A 21810-nucleotide genomic window follows, 5' to 3' on the forward strand; every position below is an offset into this window, starting at 1 on the left:
AGCATCTTTGTTTTAGCAGAGATATAAGTAAAGCTATTAGGTGCTGGTATTCCAAGCTCAACATAGTAGATGTATTACCAAAAAAGTTACATTAAGTGAAGATATGCAAACTAAGTTTTCCAACATTATTATATTTGGTGAGTTGCATTCCTGGGTCAAATTTCTTGATCCCATTTATTATTATTATTATACTTTGTCGCTGTCTCCCGTGTTTGCGAGGTAGCGCAAGGAAACAGACGAAAGAAATGGCCCAACCCACCCCCATACACATGTATATACATACGTCCACACACGCAAATATACACACCTACACAGCTTTCCATGGTTTACCCCAGACGCTTCACATGCCTTGATTCAATCCACTGACAGCACGTCAACCCCGGTATACCACATCGCTCCAATTCACTCTATTCCTTGCCCTCCTTTCACCCTCCTGCATGTTCAGGCCCCGATCACACAAAATCTTTTTCACTCCATCTTTCCACCTCCAATTTGGTCTCCCTCTTCTCCTCGTTCCCTCCACCTCCGACACATATATCCTCTTGGTCAATCTTTCCTCACTCATTCTCTCCATGTGCCCAAACCACTTCAAAACACCCTCTTCTGCTCTCTCAACCACGCTCTTTTTATTTCCACACATCTCTCTTACCCTTACGTTACTCACTCGATCAAACCACCTCACACCACACATTGTCCTCAAACATCTCATTTCCAGCACATCCATCCTCCTGCGCACTACTCTATCCATAGCCCACGCCTCGCAACCATACAACATTGTTGGAACCACTATTCCTTCAAACATACCCATTTTTGCTTTCCGAGATAATGTTCTCGACTTCCACACATTCTTCAAGGCCCCCAGAATTTTTGCCCCCTCCCCCACCCTATGATCCACTTCCGCTTCCATGGTTCCATCCGCTGCCAGATCCACTCCTAGATATCTAAAACACTTCACTTCCTCCAGTTTTTCTCCATTCAAACTCACCTCCCAATTGACTTGACCCTCAACCCTACTGTACCTAATAACCTTGCTCTTATTCACATTTACTCTTAACTTTCTTCTTCCACACACTTTACCAAACTCAGTCACCAGCTTCTGCAGTTTCTCACATGAATCAGCCACCAGCGCTGTATCATCAGCGAACAACAACTGACTCACTTCCCAAGCTCTCTCATCCCCAACAGACTTCATACTTGCCCCTCTTTCCAAAACTCTTGATCCCATGTTACTCCTATAATCACCATCAAGTTGCATGAATGCTCACTTCATCATCAAATCTTGTGAAAATCACTGCTATTTTTCTTTTTTGGGGGGGGGGATATTTTTTTCCTGTGATCACTCATAAAAAATACCAAAAATCGAAAATTCTTTGTCACATGAACTAGTTCACCACAGAAATATATCTATTTGAATCTTCACAAAAAATGCATTGTAGAAGAAAACATGAAGCTGAAATACTAGATTAATACATTAATGTGCGTCTTTATCTGACTGACTTCTTTGGCCAGCCTAAAATCTAGCATGGACCATCTTGGTACAAGGTCAGTGACTATTTTCATTAAGCTATTTCACTACACCCTCATCTTCATAGCACTCTCACTACACTATTTTCACTAAGCTACTTCACTACACCCTCATCTTCACAGCACCCTCACTACACTTCTATCTTCCCTATATGCTCATCTTCAATACACCTGTATCTTCACTACACCTTTATTTCCACTACACTCTTATATCCACCATATGAATATAACAGTTTAATCAACTTCATAACCAAACCTTCACTATACCCTTATCTTCATTACATGCTCATCTTAAAACACTCATCACTATATCTTTATCTTCGCTACACCCTGATCCACAATAAATGGTCATCTTGAAAGCACCCTTATTTTCACTGAACTCTTCATCTTTACTGAACCATTATCTTCATTATATCCATATGAATAAGAACAAATGCCACCTACATAAAATCTTCAAAATGTCAAAATGGGTATGGTTAAAGGCCATCTTCACCACAACCTAGCCTTTACCACACTCAAATCCTGATTTCTGTTTTTACATACGAGATACTGTATGAAGTATTCAGAAAATGAAGGACTATATTTCCTCTGTAATTCTCTTGAATGACTATATTTGCATGTAAATGGACCAGAGACTTGAACCCACAACAGTAAGAACATCACAAGGTTCTTTTTTTTTGTTCCAAATTACAGGAATTAAGACTTACAATGTGCAGACATCTGGTGTATTTGAGATCTAAAATTCCATATTTACAATAACTTTGCTTATACCCAGTCTAACTGATTTATACCAAATGAACCAATAACTCAACCATATATCAATTAAAGTCACCTGATGATAATAATTATGTATGAATTCCAGCTAACATTAGGTAAGTACCATACTTTCTTCACTACATGACAAATAATTTTCCGAAAATAGCAAATCAACATTTTTTTACAAAATTGTTTTAGTTTTTCATATACCCAGTACTAAACACTAATGACAATGTTCTGTGATATCAACTACAACTGATTTACGCCACCCAAAGAGGAAGTAACCCAATCCAGCACCAAAAACAACTGCTAAACACAGCCACACATTGTAGGTCATGAAGATCAACATAAGTAAATAGCTTACAATCATCTGAATCATATGTAACAATGTCTGGATCCCATGGTCTTTGCTCAACATATTCATTCTGTGGGGAAAAAAGAACATCAAAGTATCTAAAATATAAAATGGTATTAATAATCACTGATAAAAACTTAACAAAAGAGTAACTCCTATCATTCAAAAAAAACTATTAAAAATAACAAAAAGGTAAAGCAAGAAATCATAATCATAATTTTCATTAATTGATTAATTATTATTAATTGAAATTCATTATTTCAACTATTTACCTCTGTATTAAAATTACTCCATTCCTAAATGAATAGGGTGTATCAGATACATAAAGTTTTTGTGACCAAACACTTTGAATAAAATGTGCAGCTCTCTTATTATTAGTGTAGTTCTCTTATATGGTTGTGTCAGTAACAGGTCTACAGTGTCATTATCATGTTATACAGTTATATTCAAACAGGATAGATATAATACTTACGTGGGAGGCATAATGATCTGCTCCATAAACCTACAGCAGCAAGATGAGGACAAATCATACATTATTAGTTACTAAACATACAAAAAATGTAACATCAACAAAAGAATTGCACAATGACAACTACAAATCATTAATCAAAATAATACTCACAATTAATTCCCACACAAAGAAAAAGATGCACATTGAATATTATATACAATACATTATTATTATTTTTTATACTTGATCACTGTTTCCCACATCAGCAAGGTGGCACCAGGAAACAGACAAAGGACGACCTAACCACTCATATACACATATATACATTCATAAATGCCCACACTCATATATACATACACATAAAAACATAAACATATAAACATAAACATACATATACATCACATACACAGACATATACACTTGTACCCATGAACTTATTCATACTTGCCTTCAATCCATTCCCGGTGCCACCCTACCCCACAAGAAACAGCATCACTGCCCCCCACTTTAGCAAGGTAGCACCAAGAAAACAGACAAAAAAGGCCACGTTCATTCACACTCAGTCTCTAGCTGTCATGTGTAATGCTCCAAAACCACAGCTCCCTACGCACATCCAGGCCCCACAGACCTTTCCATGGCTTACCACAGATGCTTCACATGCCCTGGTTCAGTCTATTGACAGCACATCAACCCCGGTATACCACATTGTTCAATTTCACTCTGTTCCTTGCACGCCTCTCACCTTCCTGTATGTTCAGGCCCCAATCACTCAAAGTCTTTTCTACTCCATCCTTCCACCTCCAATTTGGTCTACCGTTTCTTGTTCCCTCCACCTCGGACACATATATCCTCTTTGTCAATCCTTCTTCAATCATTCTCTCCATTTCAACGCACCCTCTTATGCTCTCTCAACCACACTTTATTACCACACATCTCTCTTACCCTTTCATTACTTATGCAATCAAAACACATCACACCACACATTATCCTCAAACATTTTATTTCCAACACATCCCCCCTCCTCCATATAACCCTATCCATAGCCCATGCCTCACTACCATATAATATTGTTGCAACTACTATTCCTTCAAACATACCCATTTTTGCGAAAATAACGTTTACTCGTTCCACATATTCTTCATCGCTCCCACAACCTTCGCCCCCTTCCCCACCCTGTGACTCACTTCCACTTCCATGGTTCCATTTGCTGCCAAGTCCACTCCCAGATATCTAAAACACTTCACTTCCTCCAACCTTTCTCCATTCAAATCTACATCCCAATTAACTTGTCCCTCAACCCTGCTGAACCTAATAACCTTCCTCCTATTCACATTTACTCTCAACTTTCTCCTTTCACACTCTTTTCCAAACTCAGTCACCAACTTCTGCAGTTTCTCACTTGAATCAGCCACCAGTGCTGGCTGTATCCTCAGCAAACAACAACCAATTCACTTCCCAGGCCCTCTCATCCCCAACAGACTGCACTCTCGCCTCTCTCTCTAAAACTCTTGCATTTACCTCCCTAACCACGCCATCCATAAACAAATTAAACAACCATAGAGAAATCACACACCCCTGCCGCAGACCAACCTTCACTGGGAACCAGTCACTCTCCTCTCTTCCTACTCGTACACATACCTTACATCCTTAATAAAAACATTTCCAGATCCATAAATGCCACATACAAATTCCTGTTTTTCTAAATATTTCTCACACACATTCTTCAAAGCAAACAAACACCTGATCTAAACATCCTCTACCACTTCTGAAACCACACTGTTCCTCCACAATCTGATGCTCTGTACATGCCTTAACCCTCTCAGGCAAAACCTTCCCATACAATTTTCCAGGAATACTCAACAAATTTATGCCTCTGTAGTTTGATCACTCACCTTTGTCTTTGTACAATAGTATCATACATGCATTCCGCCAATCCTCAGGCACTTCACCATGATCTATATGTACACTGAATATCCTTACCAACCAATTAACAACTCAGTCACCCCTTTCATTCTTAATAAATTTGACTGCAATACCATCCAAACCAGCCACCTTGCCAGATTTCACCCTTCTCAAAGCTTTCATTGCCTCCTCTCTCTTCACCAAACCACTCTCCCTGTCTCTCTCACTTCGCACACCACCCTGACCAAAACAACCTACATCTGCCACTCTGTCATCAAACACATTCAACAGACCTTCAAAATACTCATTCCATCTCCTTCTCACTTCATCACTACCTGTTATAACTTCCCCCCCTTGCCACCTTCACCTATGTTCCCATTTGTTCTTGTCTTATGCATGTTACTTACCTCATTCCAAAACATCTTTTTATTCTCCCTGGAGCTTAATGATTCTCTCTCACCCAAACTCTCATTTCCCCCCTTTTTCAAACTCTTGCACCTTCCTCTTGACCTCCTGCCTCTTTCTCTTACACATCTGCCCACCTCCCACCTTTCTCATGCCACATGCATGCATCTCTTGCACATGCCATCACTGCTTCCCTGAATATATCCCCTCACATCATTTGCTCTCACCATTTGCTATTCTACACCCAATCTCTCCTAGTACTTCCTAATTCAAGTCGCCTTTCCAAGCTCACTTACTCTCACCACTCTCTTCTCCCCAACATTCTCTTCTTTTTTGAAAACCTCTATAAATCTTTACCTTCATCTCCACAGGATAATGATCAGACATCTCTCCAGTTGCCCCTCTCAGCATATTAACATCCAAAAGTCTCTCTTTTACACACCTATCAATTAACACATAATCTAATAATGCCCTTTGACCATCTCTCCTACATACATACATATACTTGTGTATATCTCTATTTTTAAACCACGTATTCCCAATCACCAGTTTTTTTTTCAACACAGAAATACACACTAAGTTGATAAGCGAAGTGAGAACATAATGTAAATGTGAATGTTGAGGAATGCATTAACATAATTACTATGAACAACTAGAGAACATTCAAAGTGCATGAAATGAATGAAAAAAAAAGGATAGATATAAAAGTAAAGGCAGACCAATTGAAACCATGAATACTTTAATTTCCTGTCACAGGAATCCCTTCTGTAGAGCTCCCACAACTCACAAGAAGCTGTCCATGTTCAAGTGGAACCACAGGTCAAGAAGTGTAGTGATGATGCATATATGTGTGGAGGTGAGTGCAATACATTGGAGTAAGTGTTTGGTGCTTTTAGTGGAAATTAAATTTTGAGCAAAGTATGGCCTGTGATATGTTGAACATGTATTTGTAATGTTGTAGAGCTATGTGGCATATAGATCACAAACAAGAAGGGTCACCCATATGTGCCTGGGGAGTGTAGTTTCAAATGAGTTTACATCTGATAGGGAAGAACTTAAGGTTAGGTTGGGAAGGAGCTGTTTTGTGTTTGCTGGGTCATTACAGTGTTTAATCCTCAGTTTGCACCACAATTGTTAGAAGAAGGAGGATCTATGAGCATAAACTGCAAAAGTGTGAGCCAGAGATAAGTTTTTTGTTTCTGCATGGGGGCTAGTGGATGGTTATTAAGCAGTTTGGGTGGGAGGGGTCTACAACTACGGTACAAAATTGGGTGCCAAGCATACTGGAGTGAGATTGTACTAGAACAACTTTTGTAGTGCAGATACTATGTGTTAGTGGTTGCAAAGCAGCCAGTGAATGTTCTTGGGGCCTTGTTTTGTGCAGTTTTAGTTTAATGTCTGCTTTGTCAAGAAAAATGACCAAGTAGATGAAGCATAGTTAGGAACAGCAGATGAAGTGTTTGTAAAGGATGGTAAGGAATTTTTTCTTATCCAAAACTGATCCCAGTAAATATTTTCAGGGTTAGTTTGCTTATGTCCTTTCTGTTGATGTCTGTAGCATGAGGAATAATTGTCACATGTGTCTCACATAATCTCCAGTAAGGTTCAAGTTCTACTGACTGGAAGTGGTTGACCATTCAGAGTTATGGGTGATGCACGTTGGATTCATGTTTTGCTGGAGTAAAGGTGATGGTGGATTTCTGTAGCAATGCAAGAATTCTGTTTCCAGTAAGCTAATATTTTAATTGAGTGATGTAATGTTGCATGCTAAATGTTGCTAGAGCATTGTTGGGGTATTGTGATGTGATTCTGAGGTCATCTGTATACGAAAGGATTTTTACAGTAAAATCTGTAAAAAGTGTTGTAAGATCATGCAGCAAGAGACTGAAAAGGGGTTTGAGTAAGAACTGTTCCTTAGGGAACTCTATTGCAGAGTTTGGGGTTTTGAATGTGAAGCCTAAGTGAAATAACTGGCATGAAAATGATTACCCTCTTTTTTCATTTTGGTGGAGGGTGTTATCAAGTATTTTTGTGTGAGGGTGTGTCTAGGAACAAAGTTGAATGCTTTTTTGACATCTATTAACACTAGTACAGTGTGGGATGATGGTTATGGTTGGTTAAAGCCATCCAGTATGTGTTGTGATGTTAATGTGCATAGTAGTGAAGGCTTGGGTCTAAAGCAGCAATGTGTTAGTGGGAGAGGCATATCTTGCTTGATTCAGATGCAGATCAGTTTTTCAAGGTGGCTGGCCACTGATGACATTAGTGACATAGGGCAATAAGAGGAGGACTTATGGGGCTTAGATGGATTTCACAATGGATATTATATTGTTAAGTTTCCAGCTGTTTCAGAATTTGTCATGTGGCCAGGAACAGTTGAGGATATGTGTGAACTGAAATGCATCAGGGATAAAGTATGTTATTTGTGAGTTTGATTTGTTATTAGTTGCAGAGGAGTTCTTTGAGGTCTTCATTGCATTCTCTCAGAGGGTGTGAAGGGTAGATGAGACTTTGTTTTGGGGTGCAGTATATGTAGTTTTTTCATGACTGTTCTGTTTAGGGGTGCAGTTGACTGGTAGCTAATTTCTCTGTAATTTTCATGAGTATAGTTGTGTGTTTTTTAGTAGACAATATATTGTTCTGGGTTAGATGTGTATCATATGTGGGAACTGGAGTGGCATGGGATGGGCTGATTTTCTTTCTTGTTCTCCAGATCTGGTTGCTGTTGTTAGTTTTGTGGTCTATAATGGTAAGGAAGCTATTCAAGTAGGCTGTCTGTTTTCCAGTGATTAGGTTAATGATGGTGCATTTTTAAAGTGTGAATCTGCTCTTTGAGATGGTTTTCAACATCCCATGCTTCATCAGGTTATCAGTCACCTTAGTGGTCTTCCCAGATCAACCAGACCCATCTTTTAGGCAAGCAATGATGTTAGAAGGAAGAAAATAGTGTCCATATGGTGATTTTAGCCTTGTTAGTAAAACTACTATGAGAATCTGCCAGATTTGCTTCAGAACTGCATAATATTCAGATTACAATTGGATTAAAAGAAGTTTTATAAAATGAAATTTACAGCCTACTCCAATTCCCAGAGTGCACTTCAAACCTTACAGCACCATCTTCAATTGCATCTCATGGTTCAAAAAAGTCCAGGATAGTTGTAGACAGTTATATGAAGTTATATGACAGTAACACCTCAACATCATTCCATGAGCATGGATGGAATGGTTCACGAATAGTGTGGGTGAGAGGAAAGACTGGAATTGTGAAGTATGCATGGATATGAGTACATGTGCCTTACATGTGCCTATGAATGTGAAGACCAAGCGAAGCAAGGATGAAATGAAGTGCTTTTGGAAAAATGTGAATGACTATAAAATGGGTTTGACAAGGAAAGAAAAGTGTATGTAATATGAATGTGAAGGTGGGACGTGATGATGCAAGGTTGCCTGTAAATGGGGAGTGCCTGTAAATGGGGAGTACATGTAAATGGAAATTATCTTATGGATGTCTGAGCTAATTTGATTTGATTTGTGCTGGTCAACATGCTGGATTTATTGTGCACCCCATGCTGATCCTGTGAGTAGTAGTATAAAAGGATTACAGAGATAACAAAGGGTTTAAGTCAGGCCCCAATGGGTTAGTATTACATAAGTTGTTACAAAATTGATTAACTGTATATGCTTCACTACATATATTACATAATTTTATATGGTGAGTTGTACCGACTAGATGCAACAACTGGATACAAAGTGATAATTTCAGGTATATTATTGGTGACAATAAGGTGTTGTGGCATTTCATGCAGGGTTTGTTTAGAGATATCCCTAAATGGCTTTGTTTCATCACATTCTAAGACATGGTTTACGTCCAAATCTTTGGCCACAAATTTTACAATTCACTGATTAACATCTGACAGGCCAAAATGCCAACAGTACCTATAGCTTAGCCTTAGTATGGTAGTTACATCCTGTAATCTGCTGATCTTATGACTTTCTGCATACACATGTTTCACTTTACAAATTTCACTGTGATGGTAAACGTTTCTACTGTTGCTTATCTGAACTCACCTATATGCTCTAAAGTGGTCTGTTAATTCCTTTCTAATTAGAGTTTTGAGGCTTCTGATTGACAACCCAATACTGTTTTCAATATAACCTTTACGAAGTGCAAGTTTAGCTACAGTATCTGCATTGTCATGTTCACAGAGACATATATGAAAAGGTATCCATAGCAATTTGATTTGAAACCCTTGAGCCAAAATGTTTGAATATTTGTCTCTAGCTTCAGAGATGAACATTTTACATTCTGCTCTCGGGGTGTTTAAGGCAAGTATTGAAGATAAAGAATCAGAGATAATTAATCTGTCTGTGGCAGTATTTCTACCAGCTCAAGAGTAATAAGTACAGCAGCCACTTAAGTTTGTATTCTAACATTTTTCTGAAATCTATTTCTATTGGGCTAGATCACAATGGCAGCACTAATTGCCCTCCCAATGGCAGAACTGCAAGAACCATCAGTATAGATGTCCTAGGCTATGTTACTTTCAGTTTGGAGTTTCAGTATATATTCAAGAGCAGCAGTTTTGGCTAGGTGTTGAAGGTGAAGATTATAAGTTATTAATTTCTTTGGTGGAAAAATAGGCAATGTCAATGGGAGTTATCTACTAGGAAGGCAGAAATGCTGCTGCTTCCTAATTATATACAAGTTATGTACTCCAAACATTGTCATATGAATGGTTGCTATTTGGATCCATTTAGATTCTCTTGTCCAATGGAATAATTTTTTAAAGACAGCACTGTCTGAATCACTATGCAGAAATTTCAGTATTATCAGAAGTTTGATTTCGAGTATTCTGTATTCAATGCTAAAAATAACAAGTTCTTTCTACATGTTGGGTACTTTAGTGGGCTTTAGGCAACTAAGATTCTTAAGGCTTCATTTGACATTTTTTTCCAAGTCTGCTGATACCTTTACTATAATACAAAACCAAAACTAGTGCATGATAATCTATCAGAGACCTAGTATAAGCTAAGTATATAATTTTAACAATTTTGATATTTAAATCATGACTAGGATTTTACCCTGCAACAACTCAAAAGAGTTCTGAGTCGATCTGTACATTGTTGATTTAGTTTTTGCACATTGGCTGCAGTACATGGGGCTGAGACACCAAAATATTTAAAGGTGGAGATTTAGTCAATTGATTTTTCATCAATTACCAATTTAGATGATCAGCTCCTACTATTGCGAATTCATACATTGAAGATTTTGGTTTTATGTGCAGATATGATAAAGCCAAGGCTTTCACAGGCTGCGTGTCTGCAGTTAAAAAAAGTTTGTGTTTCAAGATATGTTTTGGTGTGCACATGAATATGATCAGCATAACTAACACTGATATCTCTGGGACACTCTGGAATCAATTTCAGTCATGCATTGATAAGTAGGCTGACTAAGGTGGGGCTAAGTACTCAACCTTGAGGACTCCCAAGTAGCACGTCCTTAACTTCACTTTTCTAGCCTTGAAATAACAGAGCAAACTTTCTATTAGAGAGATAGCCAAGTATCCAGTGCAGGAACCAGCCACCTATATCCATTTTTGCAAACTTATACAAAGTATCTTGTCAATTAGCAATAACAAATGCAACTTTAGGTCAAGAAATGTGGTGTACTTATGCCATCTGTCCCTATGAACTGTTAAAGAGTTGTGATACAGTTATGTACATTTTTGCCGTGTGTGAAACCATTAATATTTGGTGACACAGGACATACATTCTTTGATTCTGTGTAGTAGTCTGTTGAGCACCATCCTTTTGCATGGGCAACTCATCAGGAAGATGAGGTGAAATTCATCTGGTTGGCTGTATTTAGATGTTGGTACAATTAGACTATTGGTCTATGCAGAAGGTAAATTGACCAGTGGCATAACTCACATTACACCCTCTTAGTAATGGGTTACCAGGCACATGTTTTAGAAGTCTAATTATGTCATCAATGATACCATCCTCCTAGTTACCTTGCCCCTGGTAAAGGCTACATCAGTTCAAACTCTGTAAATGGCACATCACATTTTTGCTGCTTGTTTAACATGAACTGGTAAGGATCTCTTTCTTTTGGATTCTTTGTACAAAATATTCCTAGTTTTAGAAGAGAACATGTTATAACTAGAAGTATCAGACATTTCATGATTAATTCGTTAGCCCTTTGCAGCGAGTTGGGATGAAATACTTGTTTGTTTTTCTTTCCAATGATTTTCTTTATACCCTTCCAGGTTTGGCTTAGAAATCTGTGTTGATTTAGTCCACTATTAAACTGTTTCCACTCATCTTGTATATGTTTAGTCATTCATCCCCTCACTACTGCAAGGGACGTTGAAAACAGTTTTAGCATTTTCGGTGTTCAAAGTTGTCTACATCTTTTACCTATTTGCCTAGTTATAAATTTGAGCTGATTCAGTTCAGCTTGACTATAGTACTAATGTGGCCTTTTCTATTCTCTAAAGTTTGCTCACTTTGCTTTAAAAGGTGTTTACTGAAGTCTCATGATTAAGCTGAAAAGTTTGTACAATCATGGATTCATAATTTTGTACTAGTCAGATATATAATCTATGTACCTATTTTGAAGCTCTTGTTTCACCACTAATCTTTTTCTATTCAGTTTGCCCCCAGTTATGTTGACATTAGCTATGTGTATGTAACTATTATTGGTGAGTGGTCAGACATAAGATCAACAACATCAGCATTGTGATTTGTGTATGACAAGTTAAAGCCTATACACCCATCAAAGATTCCTCTATAGACATGAGTTCTTTCATTCTTACTGATGATTTGAACATTACATGTATCTAGGAGTGAGATTAGACTTCTACCATCAGTGCTCTCAAAGAGGTCACCTAAATTCTTTTGGCAAGCATTAAGGTCTCCAACTAGGACAGTAAATTCTTTAAGAAGAAACTTAGGTAGATCTGTGTGATGAAGGAGTTTGGCAGGTGAATAGGCATTTAGTACATTGAGTGCAAAATTGCTGAAGTGTACCTTAATACCATGGAACTGAATCCTGTTGAGCCTTTGGGAAGATATTGGTACAGGCTTAGTTGCTGCTTTACATACACTAAACAAGTGTTGGAAGAACTAGGATGAAGAAGTAAGATTATTAGTGAAAGAGAAGAGAGAGGTGTTTGAACAATTTTTGCAGGGAAGAAGTGAAAATGACTGGGAAAGTATAAAAGAAAGAGGCAGGAGGTCAAGAGAAAGGTGCAAGAGATGAAAAAGAGGGCAAATGAGAGTTGGGGTGAGAGAGTATCATTAAATTTCAGGGAGAATAAAAAGATGTTTTGGAAGGAGGTAAATAAAGTGCATAAGACAAGAAAACAAATGGAAACATCCGTGAAGGGGGCTAATGAGGAGGTAATAACGAGTAGTGGTGAAGTGGGGAGATGGAGTGAGTATTTTGAAGGTTTGTTGAATGTGTTTGATGATAGAGTGGCAGATATAGGGTGTTTTGGTTCAGGTGGTGTGCAAAGTGAGAGGGTAAGGGAGAATGGTTTGGTAAAGAGAAGAGGTAATGAAGCTTTGCAGAAGAAGAAAGCCAGCAAGGCAGCAGGTTTGAATGGTATTGCATTGGAATTTATTAAAAAAGGTGGTGACTGTATTGTTGACTGGTTGGTAAGGATATTCACTGTATGTATGGTTCATGGTGAGGTGCCTGAGGATTGGCGAAATGCATGAATAGTGCCACTGTACAAAGGCAAAGGGGATAAGAGTGAGTGCTCAAATTACAGAGGCATAAGTTTGTTGAGTATTCCTGGGATATCATAGGGGAGGGTATTGACTGAAGGTAAAGGAATGTACAGAGCATCAGACAGGGGAAGAGCAGTGTGGTTTCAGAAGTGGTAGAGGATGTGTGGATCAGGTGTTTGCTTTGAAGAATGTAAGTGAGAAATACTTAGAAAAACAGATGGATTTGTATGTAGCATTAATGGCTCTGGAGAGGGCATATGATATAGAGTTGATAAAGATGCTCTATGGAAGGTATTAAAAGTATATGGTGTGGGACCTAAGTTGCTTGAAATAGTGAAAAGTTTTTATCAAAGATGTAAGGCATGTGTACAAGTAGGAAAAGAGAAAAGTGATTGGTTCCCAGTGAATGTCAGTTTGTGGTAGGGGTGCATGATGTCTCCATGGTTGTTTAACTTGTTTATGGATGGTGTTGTTAGCGAGGTGAGTGCAAGAGTTTTGGAGAGAGGGGCAAGTATGCAGTCTGTTGCAGATGAGAGGGCTTGGGAAGTGAGACAGCTGTTTTTCACTGATGATATACAGCGCTGGCGGCTGATTCGGGTGAGAAATTGCAGAAGTTGGTGACTGAGTTTAGTAAAGGGTGTGAAAGACGAAAGCCGAGAGTAAATGTGAATAAGAGCAAGGGTATTAGGTTCAGTAGGGTTGAGGGACAAGTTAATTGGGAGGTAAGTTTGAAAGGAGAAAAACTGGAAGACGTGAAGTGTTTTAGATATCTAGGAGTGAATCTAGTAGCAGATGGAACCATGGAAGCAGAAGTGAGTCACAGGGTGGGGGAGGGGGCAAAGGTTCTGGGAGCATTGAAGAATGTGTGGAAGGTGAGAATGTTATCTCGAAGAGCAAAAATGGGTATGTTTGAAGGAATAGTGGTTCCAACAATGTTATATGGTTGCGAGGTGTAGGCTATAGATAGGGATGTGTGGAGGAGGGTGGATGTGTTGGAAATGAGATGTTTGAGGACAATATGTGGTGTGAGGTGGTTTGATCGAGTAAGTAATGAAAGAGTAAGAGAAAAGTGTGTTAATAAAACCTGTGTGTTTGAGAGAGCAGAAGAGGGTGTATTAAATGGTTTGGCCACATGGAGAAAATGAGTGAGGAAAGATTGACAAAGAAGATATATGTGTCAGAGGTGGAGGGAACGAGAAGTGGGAGACCAATTTAGAGGTGGAAGGATGAAGCGAAAAAGATTTTAAGCGATCAGATCCTGAACATACAGAAAGGTGAAAGGCATGCAAGGAATATGGTGAATTGGAATGATGTTGTATACCAGGGTCGATGTGCTGTCAATGGATTGAAACAGGGCATGTGAAGCGTCTGGGTTAATCCATGGAAAGTTTTGTAGGGTCTGGATGTGGAAAGGGAGCTGTGGTTTTGGTGTATTACATTACACATGACAGCTAGAGACTGTGTGTGAACGAATGTGGCCTTTGTTGTCTTTTCCTAGTGCTACCTCGCATACACGCGCAAGGGGAAGGGCGTGCGAATTCATGTGTTGCAAGGTGGCGACAGGAATGGATGGGGGCAGCAAGTATTAGTGTGTACATGTGTATATATGTATATGTCTGGGTATGTATATGTATGTGTATGTTGAAATGTATAGGTATGTATATGTGCTTGTGTGGGCGTTTATGTATATACATGTGTATATGGGTGGGTTGGGACATTCTTTCGTCTGTTTCCTTGCACTACCTCGCAAACGCAGGAATAAGCGTATAAGTATGATAAAAAAGAATACATATTCATACTTGCTGCCTTCATCCATTCCTGTCGCTACCCCACCTCACATGAAATAGCAACCTCTTCTGCTCTCTCAATAACACTCTTTTTATTTTCACACATATCTCCTACCTTTTCATTACTTAATCAAACCACCTCACACTACATACTGTCCTCAAACATTTCATTTCCAACAAATCCACCCTCCTCCACACAACCCTATCTACAGAACATGCCTTGCAACCATATAACATTGCTGGAACCACTATTCCTTCAAACATATCCATTTTTGCTCTCTGAGATAACGTTCTCGCCTTCCATACATTCTTCAATGCCCCAGAACCTCTGCCCCCTCCCCCACTCCGTGACTCACTTCTGCTTCCATGGTTCCATCCACTACTAAATTCACTCCCAAATATCTAAAACACTTCACTTCCTCCAGTTTTTCTCCATTCAAACATACCTCCCAATTAAGTTGTCCCTTAATCCTACTGAACCTAATAACCTTCCTCTTATTCACATTTACTCTCAGCTTTCTTCTGTCTCACACTTTACCAAACTCAGTCACCAACTTCTGCAGTTTCTCACCCAAATCGACCACCAGTGCCGTATCATCAGCGAACAACAACTGACTCACTTCCCAAGCCCTCTCATCCACAATAGACTGCATACTTGCCCCTCTCCTCAAAACTCTTGCATCCACCTCCCTAACAACCCCATCCATAAACACATTTAACAACCATAGAGACATCACACACCTCTGCCACAGACTGACATTCACTGGGAACCAATCACTTTCCTCTCTTCCTAATTGTACACATGCTTTACATCCTTGGTAAAACCTTTTCACTGCTTCTGGCAACTTACCCCCCACACCATATACTCTTAATACCTTCTACAAAGCATCTCTATCAATCCTATCATATGCCTTCTCCAGATCTATAAATGCTATATACAAATCCACCTGTGTTTCTCACCTACAATCTTCAAATCAAACACCTGATCCACACATCCTCTATCACTTTTGAAACCATACTGCTCTTCCCCAGTCTGATGCTCTGTACATGCCTTTACCCTCTCAATCAATAGCCTCCCATATAATTTCCCATGAACACTCAGCAAACTTATTCATCTGTAATTTGAACACATAACTTTATCCCCTTTGCCTTTGTACAATGCCACTATGCACACATTCCACCAATCCTCAAGCACTTCACCATGAACCATACATTCAATGAATATCCTTACTAATCAATCAACAATATGGTCATCCCCTTTTTATATAGATTCCACTGCAATACCATCCAAACCTGCCGCCTTGCCAGCTTTCACCTTCCACAAATTTTCACTGTTCAACAAACCATTCTCCCTTACCCTCTCACTTCGCACACCACCTCGACCAAAACACCCTATATCTGCCACTCTATCATCAAACACATTCAACAAACCTTCAAAATACTCAGTCCATCTCCTTCTCACTTCACCACTACTTGTTATGACCTCCCCATTTGCCACTTCACCGATGTTCCCATTTGTTCTCTTGTCTTATGCACTTTATTTAACTCCTTCCAAAACATCTTTTTATCCTCCCTAAAATTCAATGATATTTTCTCAGCCCCAACTCTCTTTTGCCCTCTTTTTCACCTCATGCACCTTCCTCTTGACCTCCTGCCTCTTTCTTTTCTACATATACCAGTCATTTTCACTACTTCAATGCACAAATCATCCAAATACTTCTTTCTTCTCTTTCACTGACAATCTTACTTCTTCATCCCACCACTCAATACCCTTTCTAATCTGCCCATCTCCCACCTTTTTCGTGCCACATGCATCTTTTGCACAAGCCATCACTGCTTCCCTAAATACATTCCATTCCTCTCCCACTCTCTTTATGTCATTTGCTCTCACCTTTTGCCATTCTTCACTCTATCTCTCCTGGTACTTCCTCACACAAGTCTCCTTTCCAATCTCACTTACTCTTACCACTCTCTTCATCCCTTCATCCCAACATTCTCTCTTCTTTTCTGAAAACCTCTACAAATCTTCACCTTCGCCTCCACAAGATAATGATCAGACACCACTCCAGCAGCCACTCTGAGCACATTAACATCCAAAAGTCTCTCTTTCACATGCCTATCAATTAACACGTAATTCAATAACGCTCTCTGACCATCTCCCCTACTTACATATGCACACTTAAACCAGGTATTCCCAGTTACCAGTCCTTTTTCAGCACACAAATCTACAAGCTCTTCACCATTTCCATTTACAACACTGAACACCCCATGTACACCAATTGTACCCTCAACTGCTACATTAGTCAACTTTGCATTCAAATCGCCCATCACTATAACCCGGTCTCGTGCATCAAAGCTTCTAACTCACTCCCTCACTTTTAAATTATTCTTCATTAATATACTATCCTCTTCCCAGTCCATGAAATCTGCAATCTGTTATTCTGGGGTCTGCTAAATTGAGGGTTTACTGTACTTGAGATTCTATGAAAGTATCTTGTTTTCTAGATACCATTTTATGTTACAAAACTGCTAAATTACCATTAGGTTCCATTATTTTTTTAGAATTCCAATATCTAATCAAGTCAAACACCTTGTTAATGTATAAATCAGCACAATCAGTTGGTTAAATCATGAGTGTGTTACTTTATTATAAACTTACTTCATTGACTCTTTCAAAAACACCCCTAACTATATTTCTGACAATCTGTCTAGATGTCTTTCACTTGATTTATTTTCATCTATTATCTATATAATTCCCATTATATGATGTGGATTAAGAGCAGAAATGCAACTTTTGTGAACATTAATTTTGAAAAGGAGAAACCCTTTGCCCCAACCTTGAAGGATGGCCAAAGGACAAGGATGCTCAATTCCATAAAGTAGTTCATAAAGAAGTTCATCTACAGCTACTTTGCCCATACTTGCACTCATACAATTTCTTTCTCTACATGAACATTTACTCAATGGACAGTGCTCATACATAGCAGTCTTAAATGAATAGTTCCTTATCCACTAAACATATTCATGCGACAATACTCCACTATATTAACTTACTGTGATGCCTTGTTCTCGTCAGTTATGTTTCCCTTCACATTAGCACAGTACTGCACTGCTGCTATAGCCTTTCGGAAAAGATGTTCTCTGTGGGGAAAGTAAAAGAGGCAGCTCAGACCAATGAGGCAATAAACTGTTGAAATAAAATCAATGTATAACCTTCAACTAAATGGTGTAGAAATACAATTAATGTATTACCTTAGCTAAAATCCTTCACAAAACATCATAAAGGATTAATGAAGATTCTCCAATTCTCACTACTACAGGCAGATGATCCCAAACACTGGAACCAAAAAACAAGAATGTTCCATAAACCAACTCTTTTGGTTCGGGACCAGAGGCAAAAAAAATACGCCAAAAAATTATCAATAAATGTTTATCTATGTAAATCTCTAATGTCTGTTCCCTTCTGGAATTCCCTTAAGGGGGTGGCTGCTTCTTAGCCTTTAGTGCCTCTTCTTAACAGGCCACTGGCAGAGGGCACGTCTAGCACAGTGTTTGCAGAGGCTCCTAACAAAAATGTTCCAACTGACTAATTCTACCAAATGCTCCTGCCTAACGTTCCTACCAACTACTTCGACCCAATGTTCCTACCTAAATGTTCTAACCTACTACTTTTATTCATAGTTTCCACCATTTTGCCAAAAGGCAGGGCTACCACATTGCACTCACCACAGAAAAATCTAGAATTACAAAGAATGAGCTGTGAGTTAAGTGTTGTCAAGGGTTATGTGTTGCAAGGAGATTGTATGTCTGTAGACAGAATGCCAGTAGTCCACATGTGAGTGAGGCAGAAAGATAAGACAACTACCTGGGTTAGAAGAGTGCACCTTGACAACCAATGAAGTGCGGGCTCACTGCAGTCCCAGCAGGTCAAGAATTAATTTTGAATTGATTCTGATAACACAACAAGTTCACAAACTGAATCAATACTGATACATATCAATTTTGTTCACTAAAACATTAATAATACAGTGTGTAACATTAATAATACAGTGTATGTACAACTCTAATTTAACACTGTATCAATGTTGTTCACCACAATGTCAATACAACATTGTGTGTATAATGTTGATATGAAAATACCCAGCATCAAATCAGTTTGCAAATTCAATGTGCATTACACAATGTCCGCAAAAAACATTATCCGCCCCCATATACTTTCAAAGCGATGCAAGGCTAAGGTTTATTGGGGTACAAGCATATGAAGCTCTCAGGGTGAAATCATCATACATCTGGTCAATGAGATTATTGTCTCCCATTTAAAGTATGAGGACTAGCAACTTACCTCCCTGTGCCCCAGGCTATATAGAGGGATGTACTTTCTTTATTCTTCCTTGGTTACCACTTCATTTTGGGAATTTTGCTTCTGGACACTGCATCTCTTCCACCTGTGCATCAAGATGGTTGGCTCTTACCTTCCTAAGGAGGAGAAAGTCTAAATTCTTGCCTGGAAGTAAGAAAACAAGGGTACAAGTGAGGTCTCTGGGCATACTGGGTGCTCAGAATGCACGATCAGTTGGCTGCTTCTTGCAATACTTCATCAGTACCTCACCTCACTCAAGAGATCAATATCCTATGGACCCAAAACATGGACCTAGAATTCTTCAGGAAATTTGCCAATTCCTTTCTCAGATGTTTGCAGATGGTAATCAATCAAGGCCAAAGGAGAGATAAAGTACTAAAATATAAGTGTGATATCACATTTGCAAATGTATGGAGGTGGACAAGGTTTTTTGTGGACACTGCATGAAAGCTGAAATTAAAAATGAAGAGGATTTATCCTACATCCCCTACAATATAAGCAGAAAAATAATTTGGTAAGCACATAACAATCTTTATGAATATAATCATTATTTCCATCCTTGTCTGTTGTTTCCCACAACAGCTAGGTAGCACCAGGAACCAAAGAAGAAAGTTAATGTTTGCTCACATGCATTCTCATCTGTCATTTGCAGTGCACCAAAACCACAGCTCTCTATCCACAACCAGGCCCTACAGACCTTTCCAAGGTTTCCTTCATCCATTTCACATGCCCTGGTTCAGGCCACTATATACATCATTTCAATTTGCTTTATCCCATGCATATCTTTCACCTTCCCAGATGTTCATGCCCCAAACATTCAAAACATTTTTTCACTCCATCCTTCCATCTACAGTTTGGGCTCCCCCTTCTTTTTTTCTCCACTTCCAACACATAAATCCTCTCTGTCAACATCTTGCTTGTCATCTCCATATTTCCAAACCATTTCAGCAAAACCTCTTCAATTTTCTCAAACACACTCTTCTACTTAGTACACCTTTCTCATACCCTTTTATTATTTACGTAATTAAACCACCTTACACCACACATTGTCCTCAAACATTTCATTTCCATCAAGTTCACCCTCTTCTGACATCCTCATCTATAGCCCAACACTAACACCCACACAACACCTTTGGGACTACTATATCTTCAAACATAATGATTTTCATCATCCCAGATAACAACCTTTATTCACACATTCCTCAATTTTTCAAGAACCTTTGCCCACATACCCACCCTATGACTCACTTCTGCTTCCATGTTTCCATCCACAGTCATGTTTACTCCCATGTGTCTAAAAGACCTCACTTCTTCCAAATGTTCTCCATTCAAACACACACACCAACTAACCTGTCGCACTGACCTAATAAACCTAACAGCCTTGTTTTTATTCACATTTACCATCAACTTCTTCCTTTCACACACACTTCCCATCTTCTACAGTTCCTCACTTGAACCTACCACTAGTGCTGTCTTCAGCAAACATCAACTAACTCACTTCCTAGACCCCTTCATCCTCTTCAGACTGCATGCTCACCCCTTTCTCCAAGACCCTTGTATTTACCTCCCTCACCACCTGATCCATTAACAAATTAAACAGCCATTATACCCCTGCCACACACCAACCTTCACTTGGAATCTCTCACTCTCCTCTCTAACACATTCCAAAATGCACACATGCCTTATGCTCTTGATAAAAACTCTTCACTTCTTCTAATGGCTTCCCTCCCACACCATATATCTGTAAAACCTTCCACAAGTAATTTCTATCAATCCTATCATATGCTTTCTCTGAATTCTTAAAAGCCACATACAAATCCTTTTGCTCTAAGTATTTCTCACACACAATTTTCAAAGCAAACACCTGATACATACATCATCTACCACTCCTAATTCCACTTTGTTCCTCCCCAGTCTGATGTTCCTTCACCCTCTCAAACACCACTCACCCATACAACTTACCAAGTACACCCAACAAGCTTATAGCTTTACAATTCAAACATTCACCTTTGTTCCCCTTACCATTATACAATAGCACAATGCATGCATTTCACCAATCCTCAGGCACCTCATTATAATCCATCAATACACTAAAAATCCTAAGAAACAGTAAATAAAACAGTCACTGCCTTTACTTAAAAATTCAACTGCAATACCATCCACTACAGCTGCCTTGCCATTTCCTTTCTCTTCACCAAACCACTTCCACGACTCTCTCACTTCCTATACCTCCCTTACCCAAACATCCTACATCTGCCATCCTTTAAAGCACATTCAACAGTCCTTTAAAATACTCACTCATCGCACCTCATCACTACCTGTAACAACCTCTCCATTTCAATACTATTCCCATTTCTCCTCGTTTTTCTTACACTAATAACCTCCTTCCAAATCATCATATTCTCTAAGAAGTATGCTGATAGTCATTCATCTCGGTTCTCATTTGCCCTTTTTCTCAGTCCCTGCACCTTCCTCTTGACCTCCTAGCACATTCTCTTGTACAACACCCAATCATTTGCCCACCATCTCTGTA

The 21810-nt window shown here is 39.0% G+C and overlaps 2 protein-coding genes across 6 annotated transcripts in view; both read right to left on the minus strand.

Moving 5' to 3' along the window:
- dnc (phosphodiesterase dunce) overlaps positions 1 to 21810 on the minus strand; it is a 1419595-nt gene that overhangs the window by 257053 nt on the left and 1140732 nt on the right. The gene's annotated exons all lie outside the window — the stretch shown is intronic.
- LOC139749256 (uncharacterized) overlaps positions 1298 to 21810 on the minus strand; it is an 88997-nt gene continuing 68484 nt past the window's right edge. Inside the window, exons 7-9 of the mRNA XM_071662992.1 lie at positions 17972 to 18058; positions 3108 to 3137; positions 1298 to 2705 (exon numbers count right to left, since the gene is read on the minus strand). Coding sequence (XP_071519093.1) covers positions 2504 to 2705; positions 3108 to 3137; positions 17972 to 18058 — 319 coding nt within the window. The 3' untranslated portion in view covers positions 1298 to 2503. The remainder of the gene's footprint in view (positions 2706 to 3107; positions 3138 to 17971; positions 18059 to 21810) is intronic.

Source organism: Panulirus ornatus, chromosome 6 (assembly GCF_036320965.1).
Source record: "Panulirus ornatus isolate Po-2019 chromosome 6, ASM3632096v1, whole genome shotgun sequence".
Classification (NCBI taxonomy): Eukaryota; Metazoa; Arthropoda; class Malacostraca; order Decapoda; family Palinuridae; genus Panulirus; species Panulirus ornatus.